This window comes from Eschrichtius robustus, chromosome 5 (assembly GCF_028021215.1).
Source record: "Eschrichtius robustus isolate mEscRob2 chromosome 5, mEscRob2.pri, whole genome shotgun sequence".
Classification (NCBI taxonomy): domain Eukaryota; kingdom Metazoa; phylum Chordata; class Mammalia; order Artiodactyla; family Eschrichtiidae; genus Eschrichtius; species Eschrichtius robustus.
In genome coordinates, this window is record NC_090828.1 from 59,126,052 (window position 1) to 59,144,050 (window position 17,999).

General features: G+C 36.7%; 1 protein-coding gene across 1 annotated transcript in view; it reads left to right on the forward strand.

Annotated features, from left to right (window-relative positions):
• Window positions 1–17,999, forward strand: part of CIR1 (corepressor interacting with RBPJ, CIR1) — a 39,867-nt gene that overhangs the window by 7,272 nt on the left and 14,596 nt on the right. Inside the window, exons 3-7 of the mRNA XM_068544902.1 lie at window positions 2,730–2,803; window positions 3,377–3,387; window positions 3,475–3,539; window positions 3,915–3,963; window positions 8,951–9,068. Of these exons, the coding sequence (XP_068401003.1) occupies window positions 2,730–2,803; window positions 3,377–3,387; window positions 3,475–3,539; window positions 3,915–3,963; window positions 8,951–9,068 (317 nt within the window). The remainder of the gene's footprint in view (window positions 1–2,729; window positions 2,804–3,376; window positions 3,388–3,474; window positions 3,540–3,914; window positions 3,964–8,950; window positions 9,069–17,999) is intronic.

The window sequence follows — 17,999 nt, forward strand, 5'->3', positions numbered from 1 at the left end:
ACTGGATAAATAAAAGGATGTCCAAAAATCTGTACATTTCACTCTGCTTAGAGTCAACAGCAAAAAAAAAAAAAAAAAAGAATCTGTACAGGTTTTTAGTTGAAGTTAAAACAGAAATGCCAATATCATAGCTTTTCCTTTTATTTTGTATACCTGTTGAGTTTTGCACAAAATGAAATTGATATTCCAGTTTTGATTTTGTTATTTTCATTTCAATATAAATGAAATGCTTTTTCGGGGGTGGGAATATATAAAACAAAATTTGCCATTTTTAAGTGTGCAGTTCAGCGGCGTTAATTACATTCACAGTGTTGGTACCATTACCACTGTCTATTTCCAAAATTTTTTTCATTACCCCAAATAGAAACTCTATACCCGTTAAACAATAACTCCATTCCCCCTCCCTCCAGCCCCTGGTAAACACTATTCTTCTTTCTGTCTCTATGAATTTGCCTATTCTAGATATACCATATAAGTGGCATTACACAACATTTGTCCTTTTGTGTCTGGTGTACTTCACTTAGTATAACATGTTCAAGTTTCATCCATATTGTAGCATGTATCACAGCTTATTCCTTTTTATGGCCAAATAACATTCCATTGTATGTGTATACCACAGTTGGTCTACCCATTCATCCATCAGTGGACACTTGAATTGCTTCTACCATTTGGCTGTTTTGAATAATGCTGCTATAAACATTGGCATGCACATATTGTTCAGCTCCCTATTTTCAGTTCCTTTGGGTATTACCTAGGAGTAGAATTGCTGGATCATCTGGTAATTCTGTGTTTGGCTGTTGAAGAACCACCCAACAGTTTTCCGTAGGGGCTGTACCATTTTACATTCCCACCAGCAATGCAGTTTTTCCACATCCTTGCCAACATTTGTTATTTTCCTTTTTTTTTTTTTTTTGATAATAGGCATCCTAATGAGTACAACATGATATCTCATGGTTTTAATTTACATTTCCCTAATAACTAGTGATGTTGAGCTTTTCATGTGGTCCATTTTAATTTTTTAAATGGTGTTAATTTAATATGATATAATTTATACACTTTAAAGTATATGTTGGTTTTAAGTGTATTTATAGAGTTTGGAGCCATCACCATAACTCATTTCAGAACATTTTCATCATCCGAAAAAGAAATCTTGTACCCATTAGCAGTCACTCCCCATTCCCACACCCTGTGCCCCCTAATACCTCTCAGCTCTAAGCAACCACTAATTTATTTGTCTCTATAGATTCACCTATTCTGGAAATGTCATATAAATGGGATCATATAATATGTGGTCTTTTGTGATTGGCTTCTTTCATTTAATATAATTATTTAAAATTTAAAAATTAAAAATTTTAAAATGTATTTTAAAAAACATTTTTTTCAGTGTTTTTGAAGTTCATCCATGTTGTAGCATGTGTCAGTAGTTCATTCCCTTTTATTGCTGAATAATACCGCACTGTATAGAGGTAGATCCTGTCATCCTTTTGCCCTCTTCTTCTTTTACAATTCTTTGTAAACACCAGTGGAAATAAAAAGTGAGGAACTATAATCATGTAGGCTATCCTTTGTGATAGCCTTTTCCAAATAAGAGGAAATTCTGTTCACTCTTTAGCCTTTTTCTTTATAATCAGTACTTTACTTGGATCTTATGAATTAAAACTTTAACTTGACCATTCATTCAATTAGTAGCAGAGCTTTTTTTCTAAAAAGCACAGCATATCTCTCTAAACAGAACCCAAACAGGGAACTTTTCGTGTTAAAACAGAAATGATAAAAAACAAAATGAGGGGCTTCCCTGGTGGTGCAGTGGTTAAGAATCCGCCTGCCAACGCAGGGGACACGGTTTCGAGCCCTGGTCTGGGAAGGTCCCACATGCCGCAGAGCAACTAAGCCTGTGCGCCACAACTACTGAGCCGGCACTCTAGAGCCTGCGAGCCACAACTGCTGAAGCCTGCACGCCTAGAGCCCGTGCTCCACAACAAGAGAAGCCACAGCAACGAGAAGCCCGCACACCACAACGAAGAGTAGCCCCCGCTCACTGCAACTGGAGAAAGCCCGCACGCAGCAGCGAAGACCCAATGCAGCCAAAATAAATAAACAAAATAAATAAATTTATAAAAAAAAAAAAGAAAATGATTTTTAAGATGCAGCAGTCCATCATAGTAATTAACCTGTTGTAGATTATCTTTAAACTATTCTCTCTTCATTGGCCTCGCTAAAGAATTTGATTCTTTTATTGCCTTTGACTCTTTTAAGAATTAATTGGATTTGCCTTCCTAAAGAAATTCCAGAGAGACTCATTTTTCTAGAACTGTTTGATTCCTCACAATTAAGAAAAGATGTTGGCACTATTTAACTTAATTCCAAATTTGCGTTGGCGTATAGGATTTCAAAGTTGTCCCTATTTCCACAGCATTTCAAAGTTTAAGAAAAGCATGTGAGGGGAAGCATGGCATTTTTTCCCTCATTTCAGTTGGGAGGGCCGGGATCTCTCAGGTAATGAGAAAGTCTCAGAATTTACAACTAGTTACTAAAGAGGCAGTACTGTTGGAATTTCCAATCAGATATTTCAGATGTCACCTAATCAGTGGAGTAAACTTCTGGAACTTTATCTCTAATAAATATATTTTATCCTAATTCCCTTAGGATTTAGGGGTATGGAGGGACAGTTTTTCTGTAATTTTTTCCTCCTACAAAAAATGGCTAACTTTATGTCTTGTTTTATTTAGATTGCTTATGGGAGATGAACGTGTAAAGAATGGCCTTAATTTCATGTATGAGGCTCCACCAGGGGCTAAAAAAGGTACTCGGTCATTTCCTTTTTTTAAGTCTTTGATGTGTTTGCAACTAAAGATTGAGAACTGTTATGACAGACATTTTTTAGAAGTTGCTCTTCATCTTTTAAAATTGCTATTATTTCTGTAAAATAATCTTTTAAAATACTACAATCAATACAGTAGAATAAATACTAAAAATATTTGTCTAATCTAGTAATAATTTCATGACTTGTCTTTTGGGGAGGAAAATAATCTCAACATCACCAGAAGTACATTTATTCTTTTATAATTTGTGTATTTAGTCCTTCTTACTGAGTATACTTGTAAATACAAAGCATAATATTCACTGTCAATGGAAAATATAAAAATTTAAAGACTAGAAATAAATGTGCTTATTAAATACTATCTCTTATTCACTGTTTTTTATCCTTCAGTGATTTGAATTTTATCTTAAGAAAAAAAGTCAAACTAATACATTCTTACAAGTTACAATTAAATACCATGATATCATAGTGTCGTATATGATAGAAGAGTTTTATGTTGAAGTTTTTAACTTGACCTACCTTTTTTTCCTCCCATGTTTTTGATATGCAATCAAGAAAACAAAGAGGTAAAGTACTATTTTCTATGTTTGGATTTATTTGCAATAGATTGTAATTTTATGGAAAAATTGAAAGACTTTAATGAATGTTTTTAGAAAGAAGAAACAGAAGGAGAGACCGAATACAAATTTGAATGGCAAAAAGGGGCCCCACGAGAAAAGTAAGAGCTGGTTTTCTTTTAAGATAAAATGTGTATCATTAAATTTATCTAATATCCCATCTTATGTTGCCTTTTTATTCATTAGAGAAAGCAACTAATGTGAAAAGTTATTTTTAATGATTTGTCTTATGCAACTCATTTGCTTGATTATAGTCTTTAGTTCTATTTTTATTTTTTTCATTTTTTTAAATCACAGATCATCAGACTGGATACTTAATAATGAAGTGGTGTTTGGAAATACTAAATAGATTTTATGGTTCTATTTATTTATTGAAGTTGTACATTTCATAATTTACTCAGAACTATAAAACTATTTTTAGTTTACTTATTAAATTATTCTTAATATTGCGTTTGTACATTTTCTCTCCTTAATAGATATGCCAAAGATGACATGAACATCAGAGATCAGCCCTTTGGTATTCAGGCAAGTGACACATATTCATACTGTAAGAATAAGTTTTTTTTATAAACACTTCTTTATACTGTTGTCCAAAAGGTATTTAAGCTGAAAAGGGGCTCTGTGGTTTCTATTTGTATCAGATAATAGAAGGACTAGGAGAGAAAATATTAAATGTACTAAACTGATAAAAGATAGGATTCAAAGTTTTGTTGTGAGGGTTATAATGATAATGGTCTCTGTGGTTTTCAAGGAATTTGGAGAATTAGCTCAAGGTCAAAAAAATATATAAAACTGTCTGGAACCAGAACAAACTATCATCAGAGGGCCAGGTCCTTGTTATAAATAACATTTTTTTGAACACTGCCTTACTTATTCATTTACATATTACTGCTATATTGGCAGAGTTGGGTAGTTGCAACAGAGACCTTTGGCCCCATAAACCCTATAATATTTGCTATCTGGCCCTTTACAGAAAAAGTATGCCAGCCCCTGGTTTAGAAAATTGAAACCTCAAAGGTTAATTTTTTAAAATGAGAGGATTTAACATGAGGCCATGACATCATTCTTTTTTGGTATTTTGCCATTTCTTTTTGGATGACATTGTTTTATTGCCACAAAGTAACACACAAAGAGAAATAGGAGGGACTTCTCTGGTGGTCCAGTGGTTAAGAATCTGCCTTCCATGCAAGGATTCTTCAATATACGCAAATCAATCAGTGTCATACACCATATTAACAAATTGAAGGATAAAAACTATATGATAATCTCAGTAGATGCAGAAAAAGCTTTCGACAAAATTCAACGCCAATTTATGATAAAAACTCTCTAGAAAGTAGGCATAGAGGGAACCTACCTCAACATAATAAAGGCCATATATGACAAACCCACAGCCAACATCGTTCTCAATGGTGAAAAACTGAAACCATTTCCACTAAGATCAGGAACAAGACAAGGTTGCCCACTCTCACCACTAATATTCAACATAGTTTTGGAAGTTTTAGCCACAGCAATCAGAGAAGAAAAAGAAATAAAAGGAATCCAGATCAGAAAAGAAGAAGAAAAACTGTCACTGTTTGCAGATGACATGATACTATACATAGAGAATCCTAAAGATGCTACCAGAAAACTACTAGAGCTAATCAATGAATTTGGTAAAGTAGCAGGATACAAGATTAATGCACAGAAATCTCTTGCATTCCTATACACTAATGATGAAAAATCTGAAAGAGAAATTAAGGAAACACTCCCATTTAGCATTGCAACAAAAAGAATAAAATACCTAGGAATAAACCTACCTAAGGAGACAAAAGACCTGTATGCAGAAAACTGTAAGACACTGATGAAAGAAATTGAAGATGATACAAACAGATGGAGAGATACTATGTTCTTGGATTGGAAGAATCAACATTGTGAAAATGACTATTATACCCAAAGCAATCTACAGATTCAGTGCAATCCCAGTCAAACCACCAATGGCGTTTTTCACAGAACTAGAACAAAAAATTTCACAATTTGTATGGAAACACAAAGACCCCAAATAGCCAAAGCAATCTTGAGAAAGAAAAATGGAGCTGGAGGAAACAGGCTTCCTGACTTCAGACTATATGACAAAGCTACAGTAATCAATACAGTATGATACTGGCACAAAAAGAGACATACAGATCAATGGAACAGGATAGGAAGCCCAGAGGTAAACCCACACACATATGGTCACCTTATTTTTGATAAAGGAGGCAAGAACATACAGTGGAGAAAAGACAGCCTCTTCAATAAGTGGTGCTGGGAAAACTGGACTGCTCCATGTAAAAGAATGAAATTAGACCACTTCCTAACACCATACACAAAAATAAGCTCGAAATGGATTCAAGACCTAAATGTAAGGCCAGACACTATAAAACTCTTACAGGAAAACATAGGCAGAACACTCTATGACATAAATCACAGCAAGATCCTTTTTGACCCACCTCCTAGAGAAATGGAAATAAAAACAAAAATAAATGGGACCTAATGAAACTTAAAAGCTTTTGCACAGCAAAGGAAACCATAAACAAGACGAGAAGACAACCCTCAGAATGGGAGAAAGTATTTGCAAATGAAGCAGCTGACAAAGGATTAATCTCCAAAATATACAAGCAGCTCATGCAGCTCAATATCAAAAAAACAAACAACCCAATCCAAAAATGGGCAGAAAACCTAAATAGACATTTCTCCAAAGAAGATACACAGATTGCCAACAAACACATGAAAGAATGCTCAACATCATTAATCATTATAGAAATGCAAATCAAAACTACAATGAATTATCACCTCACACCGGTCAGAATGGCCATCATCAAAAAATCTACAAACAATAAATGCTGGAGAGGGTGTGGAGAAAAGGGAACCCTCTTGCACTGTTGGTGGGAATGTAAATTGATACAGCCACTATGGAGAACAGTATGGAGGTTCCTTAAAAAACTAAAAATACAACTACCATATGACCCAGCAATCCCACTACTGGGCATATACCCTGAGAAAACCATAATTCAAAAAGAGTCATGTACCACAATGTTCACTGCAGCTCTATTTACAATAGCCAGAACATGGAAGCAACCTAAGTGTCCATCAACAGATGAATGGATAAAGAAGATGTGGCACATAAACACAATGGAATATTACTCAGCCATAAAAAGAAACGAAATTGAGTTATTTGTAGTGAGGTGGATGGACCTAGAGTCTGTCATACAGAGTGAAGTAAGTCAGAAAAAGAAAAACAAATACCGTATGCTAACACATATATATGGAATCTAAAAAAAATAAATAAATAATGGGCATGAAGAACCTAGGGGTAAGACGGGAATAAAGATGCAGACCTACTAGAGAATGGACTTGAGGATACGGGGAAGGGGAAGGGTAAGCTGGGACAAAGTGAGAGAGTGGCGTGGACATATATATACACTACCAATAGATAGCTAGTGGGAAACAGCCACATAGCACAGGGAGATCAGCTCGGTGCTTTGTGACCACCTAGAGGGGTGGGATAGGGAGGGTGGGAGGGAGGGAGATGCAAAATGGAAGAGATATGGGGACGTATGTATATGTATAACTGATTCACTTTGTTATAAAGCAGAAACTAACACACCATTGTAAAGCAATTATACTCCAATAAAGATGTTTAAAAAAGAAAAACACAAAAAAAACCCACTTCCTAACACCATACACAAAAATAAGCTCAAATTGGATTAAAGACCTAAATGTAAGGTCAGACACTATAAAACTCTTAGAGGAAAACATAGGCGGAACACTCTATGGCATAAATCACAGCAGGATCCTTTTTGACCCACCTCCTAGAGAAATAGAAATAAAAACAAAAATAAACAAATGGGACCTAATGAAACAAGCTTTTGCACAGCAAAGGAAACCATAAGACGAAAAGACAACCCTCAGAATGGGAGAAAATATTTGCAAATGAAGCAACTGACAAAGGATTAATCTCCAAAATATACAAGCAGCTCATGCAGCTCAATATCAAAAAAACAAACAACCCAATCCAAAAATGGGCAGAAGACCTAAATAGACATTTCTCCAAAGAAGATATACAGATTGCCAACAAACACATGAAAGAACGCTCAACATCACTAATTATTAGAGAAATGCAAATCAAAACTACAATGAGGTATCACCTCACACCAGTTATAATAGGCATCATCAGAAAATCTACAAACAACAAATGCCGGAGAGGGTGTGGAGAAAAGGGAACCCTCTTGCATTGTTGGTGGGAATTTAAATTGATACAGCCACTGTGAAGAACAGTGTGGAGGTTCCTTAAAAAACTAGAAATAGAACTACAGTATGACCCAGCAATCCCACTATTGGGCATATACCCTGAGAAAACCATAATTCAAAAAGAGCCATGTACCACAGTGTTCATGGCAGCACTATTTACAATAGCCAGGACATGGTAGCAACCTAAGTGTCCATTGACAGATGAATGGATAAAGAAGATATGGCACATGTATACAATGGAATATTATTCAGCCATAAAAAAGAAACGAACTTGAGTTATTTGTAGTGAGGTGGATGGACCTAGAGTCTGTCATACAGCGTGAAGTAAGTCAGAAAGAGAAAAACAAATACCGTATACTAACACATATATATGGAATCTAAAAAAAACTATGGATCTGATGAATCTGGGGCAGGACAGGAGTAAAGACGCAGACGTAGAGAACTGACTTGAGGACATGGGGAGGAGGAAGGATAAACTGGGACGAAGGGAGAGAGTGGCATTGACATATATACTACCAAATGTAAACTAGATAGCTAGTGGGAAGCAGCTGCATAGCACAGGGATGTCAGCTCGGTGCTTTGTGACCACCTAGAGGGGTGGGATAGGGAGGGTGGGAGGGAGACGCAAGAGGGAGGGGATATGGGGATATATGTATACATATAGCTGATTCACTTTGTTAAACAGAAACTAACACAACATTGTAAAGCAATTATACTCCAATAAAATGTTAAAAAAAAAAAGAATCCACCTTCCGATGCAGGGGACACAGGTTCGATCCCTGGTTGGGGAACTAAGATCCCACATGCTGCGGGGCAAGTAATCCCGCGCACTCTAGAGCCCGCATGCCACAACTAGAGAGCCGACACGCTGCAACAACTGAGCCCGCACGCCACAACTGAAGAGAAGCCCACGTGCTGCAAAGAAGGGCCTGCACACTGCAATGAAAGAGCCTGCATGCCGCAAGGGAGATCCCATGTGCTGCAACTAAGACATGATGCAGCCAAATAAATAAATATTTTTAGAAAAAAGAAACAGGATTCAGCTTAGCTTTTAGGCATAATTTATGATAAAAGATTTTAGTGTTTGAATTACATTACCAAATATAGTTGTGGAGTCTCTTTCCCTGGAGATCTTTTAAAAACAAGACTAATTTAACTTAAACTCTGCTAAGGAGTGGGGAGTTGAACATTGGTTAGATTATTAGTATTTTAGTAACCAAAATAATTAATGTTTACTATTTCTCAGGTTCGAAATGTGAGGTGCATTAAATGTCACAAATGGGGTCATGTCAATACAGATCGAGAATGTCCTTTGTTTGGTCTTTCTGGAATTAATGCAAGTTCAGTTCCCACTGATGGCTCAGGTAGGCACCAGACATAATTTATTTGTTTGTTTTAGAATTTATAAGAGGGCAAACAAGGGAAGCTAAAATAACTTTTTTTTTTTTTTTTTTTTGTCTCTCTGGATATTAGTTTGATTTGGTTTGGTTGGTTTTTTGGGGTTAGGTTACATTCCCGAAATATGATGGTCAACAGGAAACTCTGATCATATGTTTTGAGTTTGAAATGCTGTATATTAGAATTTAATTTTTCTAGCCAAGGGCCCTGTGTAATTGATTTTAAAAGTAACAGATGTATTAAACATAGTTTATCAGGTTGGTAACCTAAAAATAGAAGGAAGAAATGGCTATTTCTCATATTCATGTCCTAACGAGTTGTAGAACTGGGCTGGACAAAAGCCTCAACAATTGCATTTTTTGTTTCCGAGATAAAATAAAAATTGAGTTTTAAAAGATGTTAGATATATTAAAATTAATTTTTACTTGAAAGTTATTTACCTTCCTGCATGTTATTGTCTACTAAGAAAAATTGGTCTAATTTGGTTTGGATCATTTGGGTTCTTTTTATAAATAGATACTAAAACTGAGAAGTTTTAACTTAAATTTATCAGTGCCTTGTTAGTATGTTGTTGAGACAGCCACACTAATCCAACAGTAACTCATAGTGAATCATAATACCAATAACCTGCTTAACCCTGTAACCTTAAGTCATTTCACCTTTATGAGTTTCAGTTCTTCATTTTAAAATAAAGATGATAATATAACTCAAGATTTTCAGAATTTTTTGAACAGCTATAGAACCTTTTTAAAATTTTTTAAAATAAATCCTACATGTAATCCCAGTGTATAGAACATATAAAGGCAGAGCTGCTGTATTGAAGCAAACGTTCTGGGCGTGAAGCCCCAACCTCTCCGCTAATCTAGGCCTGTGATGCACCTCTTTAGACTCCCTGAGGCTTCCACTGCCACTTCTGAGCCCAGGGTTCACCCTCAATCAGCATATGACCTTCAGCCCTCTTCTATAGCTAGACATTGGGCTTTCTTCCAGCAAGCCAGATGCAGGCTGTAGGATTCAAGATGCCAGTTCTCATATTAGGAGTTTAGGAATTTGATCCATTATCAGGTTTGACACTGTCTCATTAATGGTGTTACGAATGTCGGGATGGCTAGAGGAAGTACAGACACAGAATATTGCAACTGATTTTTTAAAAATCCTTATTGCTCTTTAAAAAAGTTTAAAAAACCACATCTTAAGTAGAGGGAAAACTGCTCAGTAGTGAGAAAATAGCTGTACAGACCTTGGTCTGGCAATCTCTGACAAAAGAACATCCTGCTGATGCCAAAGTGCAGGTACTCTTAAAACCCACATACTATGCTCCCTCTCCCCTGCCCTCACTCAACTGATGAAAGAGGGGAGAGAAGCTCCCAAAGAAATAAAGCCCCAAAGAAATGAGGGCAAAGTAGGATGAAGAACCCATTGGTGCAAATATCTCTGACCACTAATTTTGGTAGTCACAGGGATCTGTTGTTATGTTTGAAAGGTATATTCTGTTTGCTGGAAGGGGTTGCATCTTTCTTCATTCTTTCTCCATCCTTGTGGTGCTCTTCCAGCTGCATGACCCCTGTGTTGGCTAGGGGCAGGCAGTGGCAGTTGCTGTCTTTGTTCCTCAGCCTTGTCTTACTTTGATTCTGCTTGGAGAGAATGAGTAGGATAGACTCCAGGATACTAGGAGACTAGGACGTAGACTATAGACTAGGATAGCCTTTTATTTAGTAACTAATAGACCTGCTTTCTCTTGAATCTGTATTAGAAAGTCTACTAACAACAACAAAAAGAACGAGCGCTAAAGGTTTAAAAGAAAAACACATCCAGTGTTGGAGCAAGTATGATAAAATGAACATTTTAATCCACTAATGATAAATTGGAGCAGCCTTTCTGAAGAGTTATTTGATGATATGTATCAAAAGCCTTAAGAAGATGCATATCGTTTTACTGGAAATTCAACGTCCAGGAATTTATAGTAAGAAAGTGATAAGGTAGATGCTCAAAGGTTAATAGTAGTAAAGATGAGAAATAACCCTAAATGTCTGTCAGTAAGGGGTTGGTAAAATAAACTCACTCATTTATTCAACAATCACGTATGGAGTGCTTACTCTGTGCCAGCCATTTTTCTAGGCTCTCGGAACACAGTAGCAAGACAGAAAAGGTTCTTACTTTCATTCTATTGGGAATGACACAAAATAAACTAATAAATAAGAAAGTACTAGGTATTTATAAATTCTGTGATTAAAATTACATTGGATACTGTGATAAGAACTAAATGGGGAATATGAGGTGGTCAGGAAGGGCCCCTCTGAGGAAGTGATGTTAGGCTGAGACCTAGATGACAGAAAAATGCAACCATGCAGGATCTGGAAGAAGAGCATTTGGTATCTCAGGCAGAAGGAACAACCTTCCACACAGAAGGAACCATAAGTTCAGACTGTGGAGGTGTGGAGGTACGTAGATGCCTGATTTGGAACCCCTGCTCTCTATTTAGTAGCCACGTGACTTTAAGCAAGCTGCTTAACTGCTCTGTGCCTCAGTTTGCAGTGTCTGTAAAATAGGTATTATACTAGTACCTACCTCATAAGGTTGTTAAGAGAACTAAATGAGTTAATACACGTGTAGTGCTTAGAATAGCGCTGGGCACATACACTTTATTGATGTATTTTTTTACATATATAAGTTTATTTTATTTATTTATTTTTGGCTGCATTGGGTCTTCGTTGCTGCGCACGGGCTTTCTCTAGTTGCAGCAAGCGCGGGCTACTCTTTGTTGCAGTGTGCGGGCTTCTCATTGCAGTGGCTTCTCTTGTTGCAGAGCACGGGCTCTAGGTGCGCGGGCTTCAGTAGTTGTGGCTCACGGGCTCTAGAGCACAGGCTCAGTAGTTGTGGCGCATGGGCTTAGTTGCTCTACAGCATGTGGGATCTTCCCGGACCAGGGACTGAACCTGTGTCCCCTGCATTGGCAGGCGGATTCTTAACCACTGCGCCACCAGGGAAGCCCTATTGGTGTATTTTTAAAAAATTAATTATGGGGACTTCCTTGGCGGTCCAGTGGTTAAGACTCCGCGCTTCCACTGCAGGGGGCACAGGTTTAATCCCTGGTTGGGGAACTAAGATCCTGCATGATGCACAGCGTGGCCAAAAAAATTTTTTTCATTTTTAAAATAAATTAATTACGGAATTAATTGGAATGCCAATATAGCCAAAATGGAATACCATATAGCCGTTAGATATAGATATATGAATCAAGCTATTGATCTATTTTGACACATGAGGGTATACCAGGATATATCAAGTAAAAAAGAAAAAATTAAGAAGCAGTATTTTAAACTTCTTAAATCCTGTGTCTTACTTTTCTAAGAATACCTCAAAGCACTGAACTCTATGATAAGATTATGGTAAAAATAGATCAGTAACTTTCACCATCTGTGATACCACATAAGATGATGAAAGTTACTGATCTATTTCTGATGCACTGTCGGCGTTGAGAACCATCAGCTTCAGCTGTATGTAAGAACAACTGAAGATGTGGGAAACAGGACCTTGTTTGTTTGTTTAAATTATGTTTTACTAATATTACACAGTCATAACTTTATCCTACAGAAATAATCATGGATATGTCCCAAGATTTTTGTCGTAAAGCATTGTGTATTATAGTAAGGTAGAGAACCTAAATATTTAATAAAAGGATGTTAAGTGAATAATTATGGGATATTGCCACAGGGGAATACTATACTATGCAACCATTAAAAATGACAGGAAGATTTCTTAATGGATGTTGTTTACAACATTTGGTCAAATAAAAAAACATTATAAAACAAGGTAATTACATGGATTCCATTCATGTTTCTCTTTACATCTTTAGGTAGACATATAGAGAGATATTTTTAGAAAAATAAAAATGCCTCGAAGGAAATACACTAAAATATTAACAGTGGTTATACATTTATAATTTTTAAAGGAATATTAGAGGAGTTAAAACTTATGCATAGAAATAAATTATTTAAAATGGTTTTGCTCACTTAATACCTTTTAAAGTTTGACCTGAATTTAGCAATACCACTTAACTAACATTATTAGAAACTCCTAAAGGTTTCTCAAAACCAAATCAAAAATACTCTACTGTATCAAATAGGAAAGCAAATAATGATGTTATGTTCAAAATTTGAATGCAATGAAAAATAAACTGGCCAATTTCCTAATCCACTTGCTGATTCAAGCTAAAAACTCTTTTCATTTAAAAAAATCACCTATTGAATAATGTCTCACCAGTGAATAGAGATTATTTTTGCAATAAGGCAATTTCAGTGGATATGGTTATCATGGGATAATCACACCCCTGGGGTACAGCCTTGTGCCTGTAATCTCCCAGGAGTGTAATTATTTCATGATAACTGCACCTCTTGGTGTTACATTATTTCTATTATGAAATTCTTAGTTTAGTATATAAAGTAACTTACTTTGATCACTGGAAACTGCAAGGTGCTGTTAGAATGTTCCAGCTGTGAGGTTTACAGAGACCAGCTATAAGATTTACTTCTCCTTTACAAAGTTAAATTAGGCAATCAAAATGCTTCTTTTGGCTAAGCTGGTTTAGAATATCTTTTCTACTGATAAGATCATCTTAACTTTATAAGTTTTTGTCTACTCTAGATACATCAAAATTATATATAAAACTTATAAGCTTCAGTGGTGACTGAATTTTTATAAAATATTTTTATATTACAACATAACTAAATGCCTGGCCCACCAGCCTTCTGTTTATACTCTATAGCCCTTACTCTTTTTTGTTGTTGTTGTTGATGTTCTCTATTGTATTTTATTCTCTATTTCATAAATTTTCACCCCAATACCTATTGTTCCTTTCTTTTTGCTTTGGTTTTAGTTTGCTTCTTAAGGTTAAGGTTAGGTTATTGTTTTTTGTGTTTTTTTTTTTAATAAATTTATTTATTTTATTCATTTATCCTTGGCTGCGCTGGGTCCTCACCGCTGCGCGTGGGCCTTCTCCAATTGCGGCGAGCAGGGGCTACTCTTTGTTGTGGTGCGCGGGCTTCTCATTGTGGTGGCCTCTCACGCTGCGGAGCACAGGCTCTAGACGCGTGGGCTTCAGTAGTTGCAGCACATGGGCTCTAGTGGTGGCTCGCAGGCTCCAGAGCACAGGCTCAGCAGTTGTGGCGCACAGGCTTAGCTGCTCCGTGGCATGTGGGATCCTCCCAGACCAGGGCTCGAACCCGTGTCCCCTGCAGTGGCAGGCAGATTCTCAACCACTGCACCACCAGGGAAGCCCAGCCCTTACTCTTATCATTGCTTCTTACCTTCTGTTACTTACTCATGTTTTTAATGTATATTGAAATTAAACATCATTTTTTAAATCCACAGTGGGGGGTTTCAACAAAGCAAGTGGGTTTTTTTGTTTTGTTTTGTTTTGTTTGGCTTTAGTAGATTTAATGGTCACATATATCTATATGTCTACTACTTAATCTTTTTGTTTGTTTTGTTTCAGTCTTATTTGTGTTTTTTCTTAATAGACTTTTTTTTAAGAGCAGTTTTAGGTTCATAGCAAAATTGAGAGAAAAGCACAGAGAGTTCCCATATACCACCTGCCTCCACAAATACATAGCCTCCCCCATTATCAGCATCCCCCATCAGAGTGGTACATTTGTTATAGTTGATGAACCTACATTGACACATCATTATCACCCAAAGTCCATAGTTTACCTTAGGGCTCACCCTTGGTGTTGTACATTCCATGGGTTTGGACAAATGTATAATGGCATGTATCCACCATTATAGTATCATACAGAGTAGTTTCACTGCCCTAAAAAATCATCTGTGCTCGGAGTATCCACCCCTCCCTCCCCTCTAACCCTTAACAACCACTGATCTTTTTACTGTCTCCATAGTTTCACCTTTTCCTGAAGGTCGTACAGTTGGAATCTGTAGTATGTGGCCTTTTCAGATTGGCTTCTTTCACTTAGTAATATGCATTTAAGGTTCCTCCATGTCTCTTCATGGCTTGATAGCGTATTTGTTTTTAGTGCTGAATAATAGCCCATTGTCTGGATGTACCACAGTTTATTGATCCATTCACCTGCTGAAGGACATCTTGGTTGCTTCCATGTTTTGGCAGTTACGAATAAAGCTGCTATAAACATCTATGTGCAGGTTTTTGGAATGTGATTGCTGGATCGTGTGGTAAGAGTATATTTAGTTTTATAAGAAACTGCCAAACTGATCCAAGGTAGTTGCACCATTTTGCATTCCCACCAACAATGAATGAGAGTTCCTGTCGCTCCACAACCTCACCAGCATTTGGCATTGTCCGTGTTAGGAATTTTGGTCTTTCTAGTAGGTATGTAGTGGTATCTCATTGTTCTATTTTGCACTTCCCTGATGACATGTTATGCAGCACATCTATTCATATGCTTATTTGCCATCTGTATATCTTCTTGGAGAGGTATCTGTTAAGGCCTTTGGCCCATTTTTTTAAACTGGGTTATTTGCTTTCTTATTGTTGAGTTTTAAGAATTCTTTATATATTTGGGGTATCAGTCCTTTATCAGATATGTCTTCTGCAAATATTTTCTCCAAGTCTGTGGCTTGTCTTTTCATTTCCTTGAGCAAGTGTTTTTAATAGCTTTATTGAGTTATAATTTACATACAATACAGTTCACCCATTTGAAGTATACAATTCAATGGCTTTGAATTTGTATATTCACAGAGTTGTACATCCATTACCACAGTCAATTTTAGAACATTTTCATTTCCTCAAAATGAAACCCCACGCCCCTTAGTTCTTATCCCCAGTCCCCAGTCTCCCCAAGTCCTAGGCAACCACTAACCTACTTTCTGCTTTTTTTTTGATTGCCTATTCTGGACATTTCATATAAATGGAATCATACAATATGTAGAAAAGAAAAATTTCACGTTTCAACACAAAATTGCCTTGCCTCTCCCTACCCCAAACACGTAGCTTCAGTGTCCTCTCTCCACGGGTCTGGACATGTCATCTTCCTTACCCATTGATGTACACCAATATGCACAGAGTATTGTTAATGAGGGAAACTCATCCAGGCTGTCCAGAGTTTTTATTAGGGTTTAATTACATGGGCATGATTCATTGAATCATTGGCCATGTGGTTGAACTCAGTCTCTTGTCCCTCTCCCTTCCCCCAGAGGTCAGGTTGATATGTAGCTCAAAGCTCCAACTCTTTAATCACATGGTTAGCCTTTCTGGTGTGGCCAGCTCCATCCTGAGTCATCTCCTTGGCAAAACCTATCTAGGGGCTCACCATGAATAACAAAGACACTCCTATCACTCAAGAAAACTCTGAGATTTAGAGGCTCCCTTCCACGAATTGGGGACAGAGTTCTTTATTATACAGCAGTTGTATTTTCATTTAGTTCAAAATATTAAGTTTCTCTTGAGACTTCTTCTTCTATCCGAGTGTTATTTAGAAGTGTGTTTATTTAATCTCCAAATATTTGGGGATTTTCTGGCTATCATTCTGTTACTCGTTTCTAGTTTAATTCCATTTGGGTCTGAGAGCATTCTTTGTATGATTTCTGTTCTTTTAGTATTAAGGTATATGTTAAGGTTATGGCTCAGCATGTGGTCTTGGTAACTGTTCCATATGACAGGGGTCCCCAACCCCTGGGCCGTGGACCAGTACCGGTCCGCGGCCTGTTAGGAACTGGGCCACACGGCAGGAGGTGAGCAGTGGGTGAGCAAGCGAAGCTTCATCTGCTGCTCCCCATCACTCGCATTACCGCCTGAACCATACCATCCCACCCCCCACCCCCCCGTCCGTGTTAAAATTATCTTCCATGAAACCGGTCCCTGGTGCCAAGAAGGTTGGGGACTGCTGCCATATGAGCTTGAGAAGAATGTATTCTGCTGTTGTTAGATGAAGTACTCAATAAATAACAACTAGATCTGGTTGATAGATGGTGCTGTTCAACTGTATCCTGCTGATTTTCTGCCTGCTGGATCTGTCCATTTCTGATAGAGAAGCACTGAAGTCTCCAACTGTAATTGGGGATTTGTCTATTTCTAAAAACATTTCTGTTAGTTTTGGCCTCACATATTTTAATGCTCTGTTGTTAGGTGCATATACATTTGGGATTGTTATGTCTTGGAGAATGAGCCCCTTTTTCATTATGTAATTGTCTTTCTTTATCCTTGATAAATTTCCTTGGTCTGAAATCTGCTTTATCTGAAAATAATGTAATACTGCAGCTTTATTTTATTAGTGTTAGCATGGTATATCTTTCTCCATATCTTTACTTTTAATCTCTCTGTGTCTTTATATTTAACTTGGGTTTCTGTAGACAACACAGAGTCGGATCTTTTTTTATCTATTATTGACATAATTGGATTAAAATCTGCCATATTTATAATTGTCTTCTATTTGTTGCCCTTGTTCTTTGTTTTTGTCTTCCACTCTCTGCTTTCTCTGGTTTTAATTGAGTATTTTATGTGATTCCATTTTCTCTCCTCTCTTAGCATATCAATTATGCTTAATTTTTAAAAAATTTTAGTTGTTGCCCTAGAATTTGCAATATACATTTACAGTTAATCTAAGTCCACTTACAAATAACATTGTACCACTTCATGAGTAGTGCCAGTACCTTATAACAGAGTAAACCAATTTCTGTTATATAACACAATTCCTTTCTCCTGTCTCTTATAACATTACTGTCATACGTTTCATTTATCCATAAGTTATAATGCATCCAGTTTATTCTTGCTGTTATTATTTTGAATAATGTTATCTGTTAGATCAGTTAAGAATAAAAAACGTAAAATATTGTTTCTTTTATTTCTTCTCAAATGCTCTTCCTTTCTTTATGTAGATCTGAGTTTCTGATCTATGTCATTTCCTTCTTTCTGAATAACTTCTTTT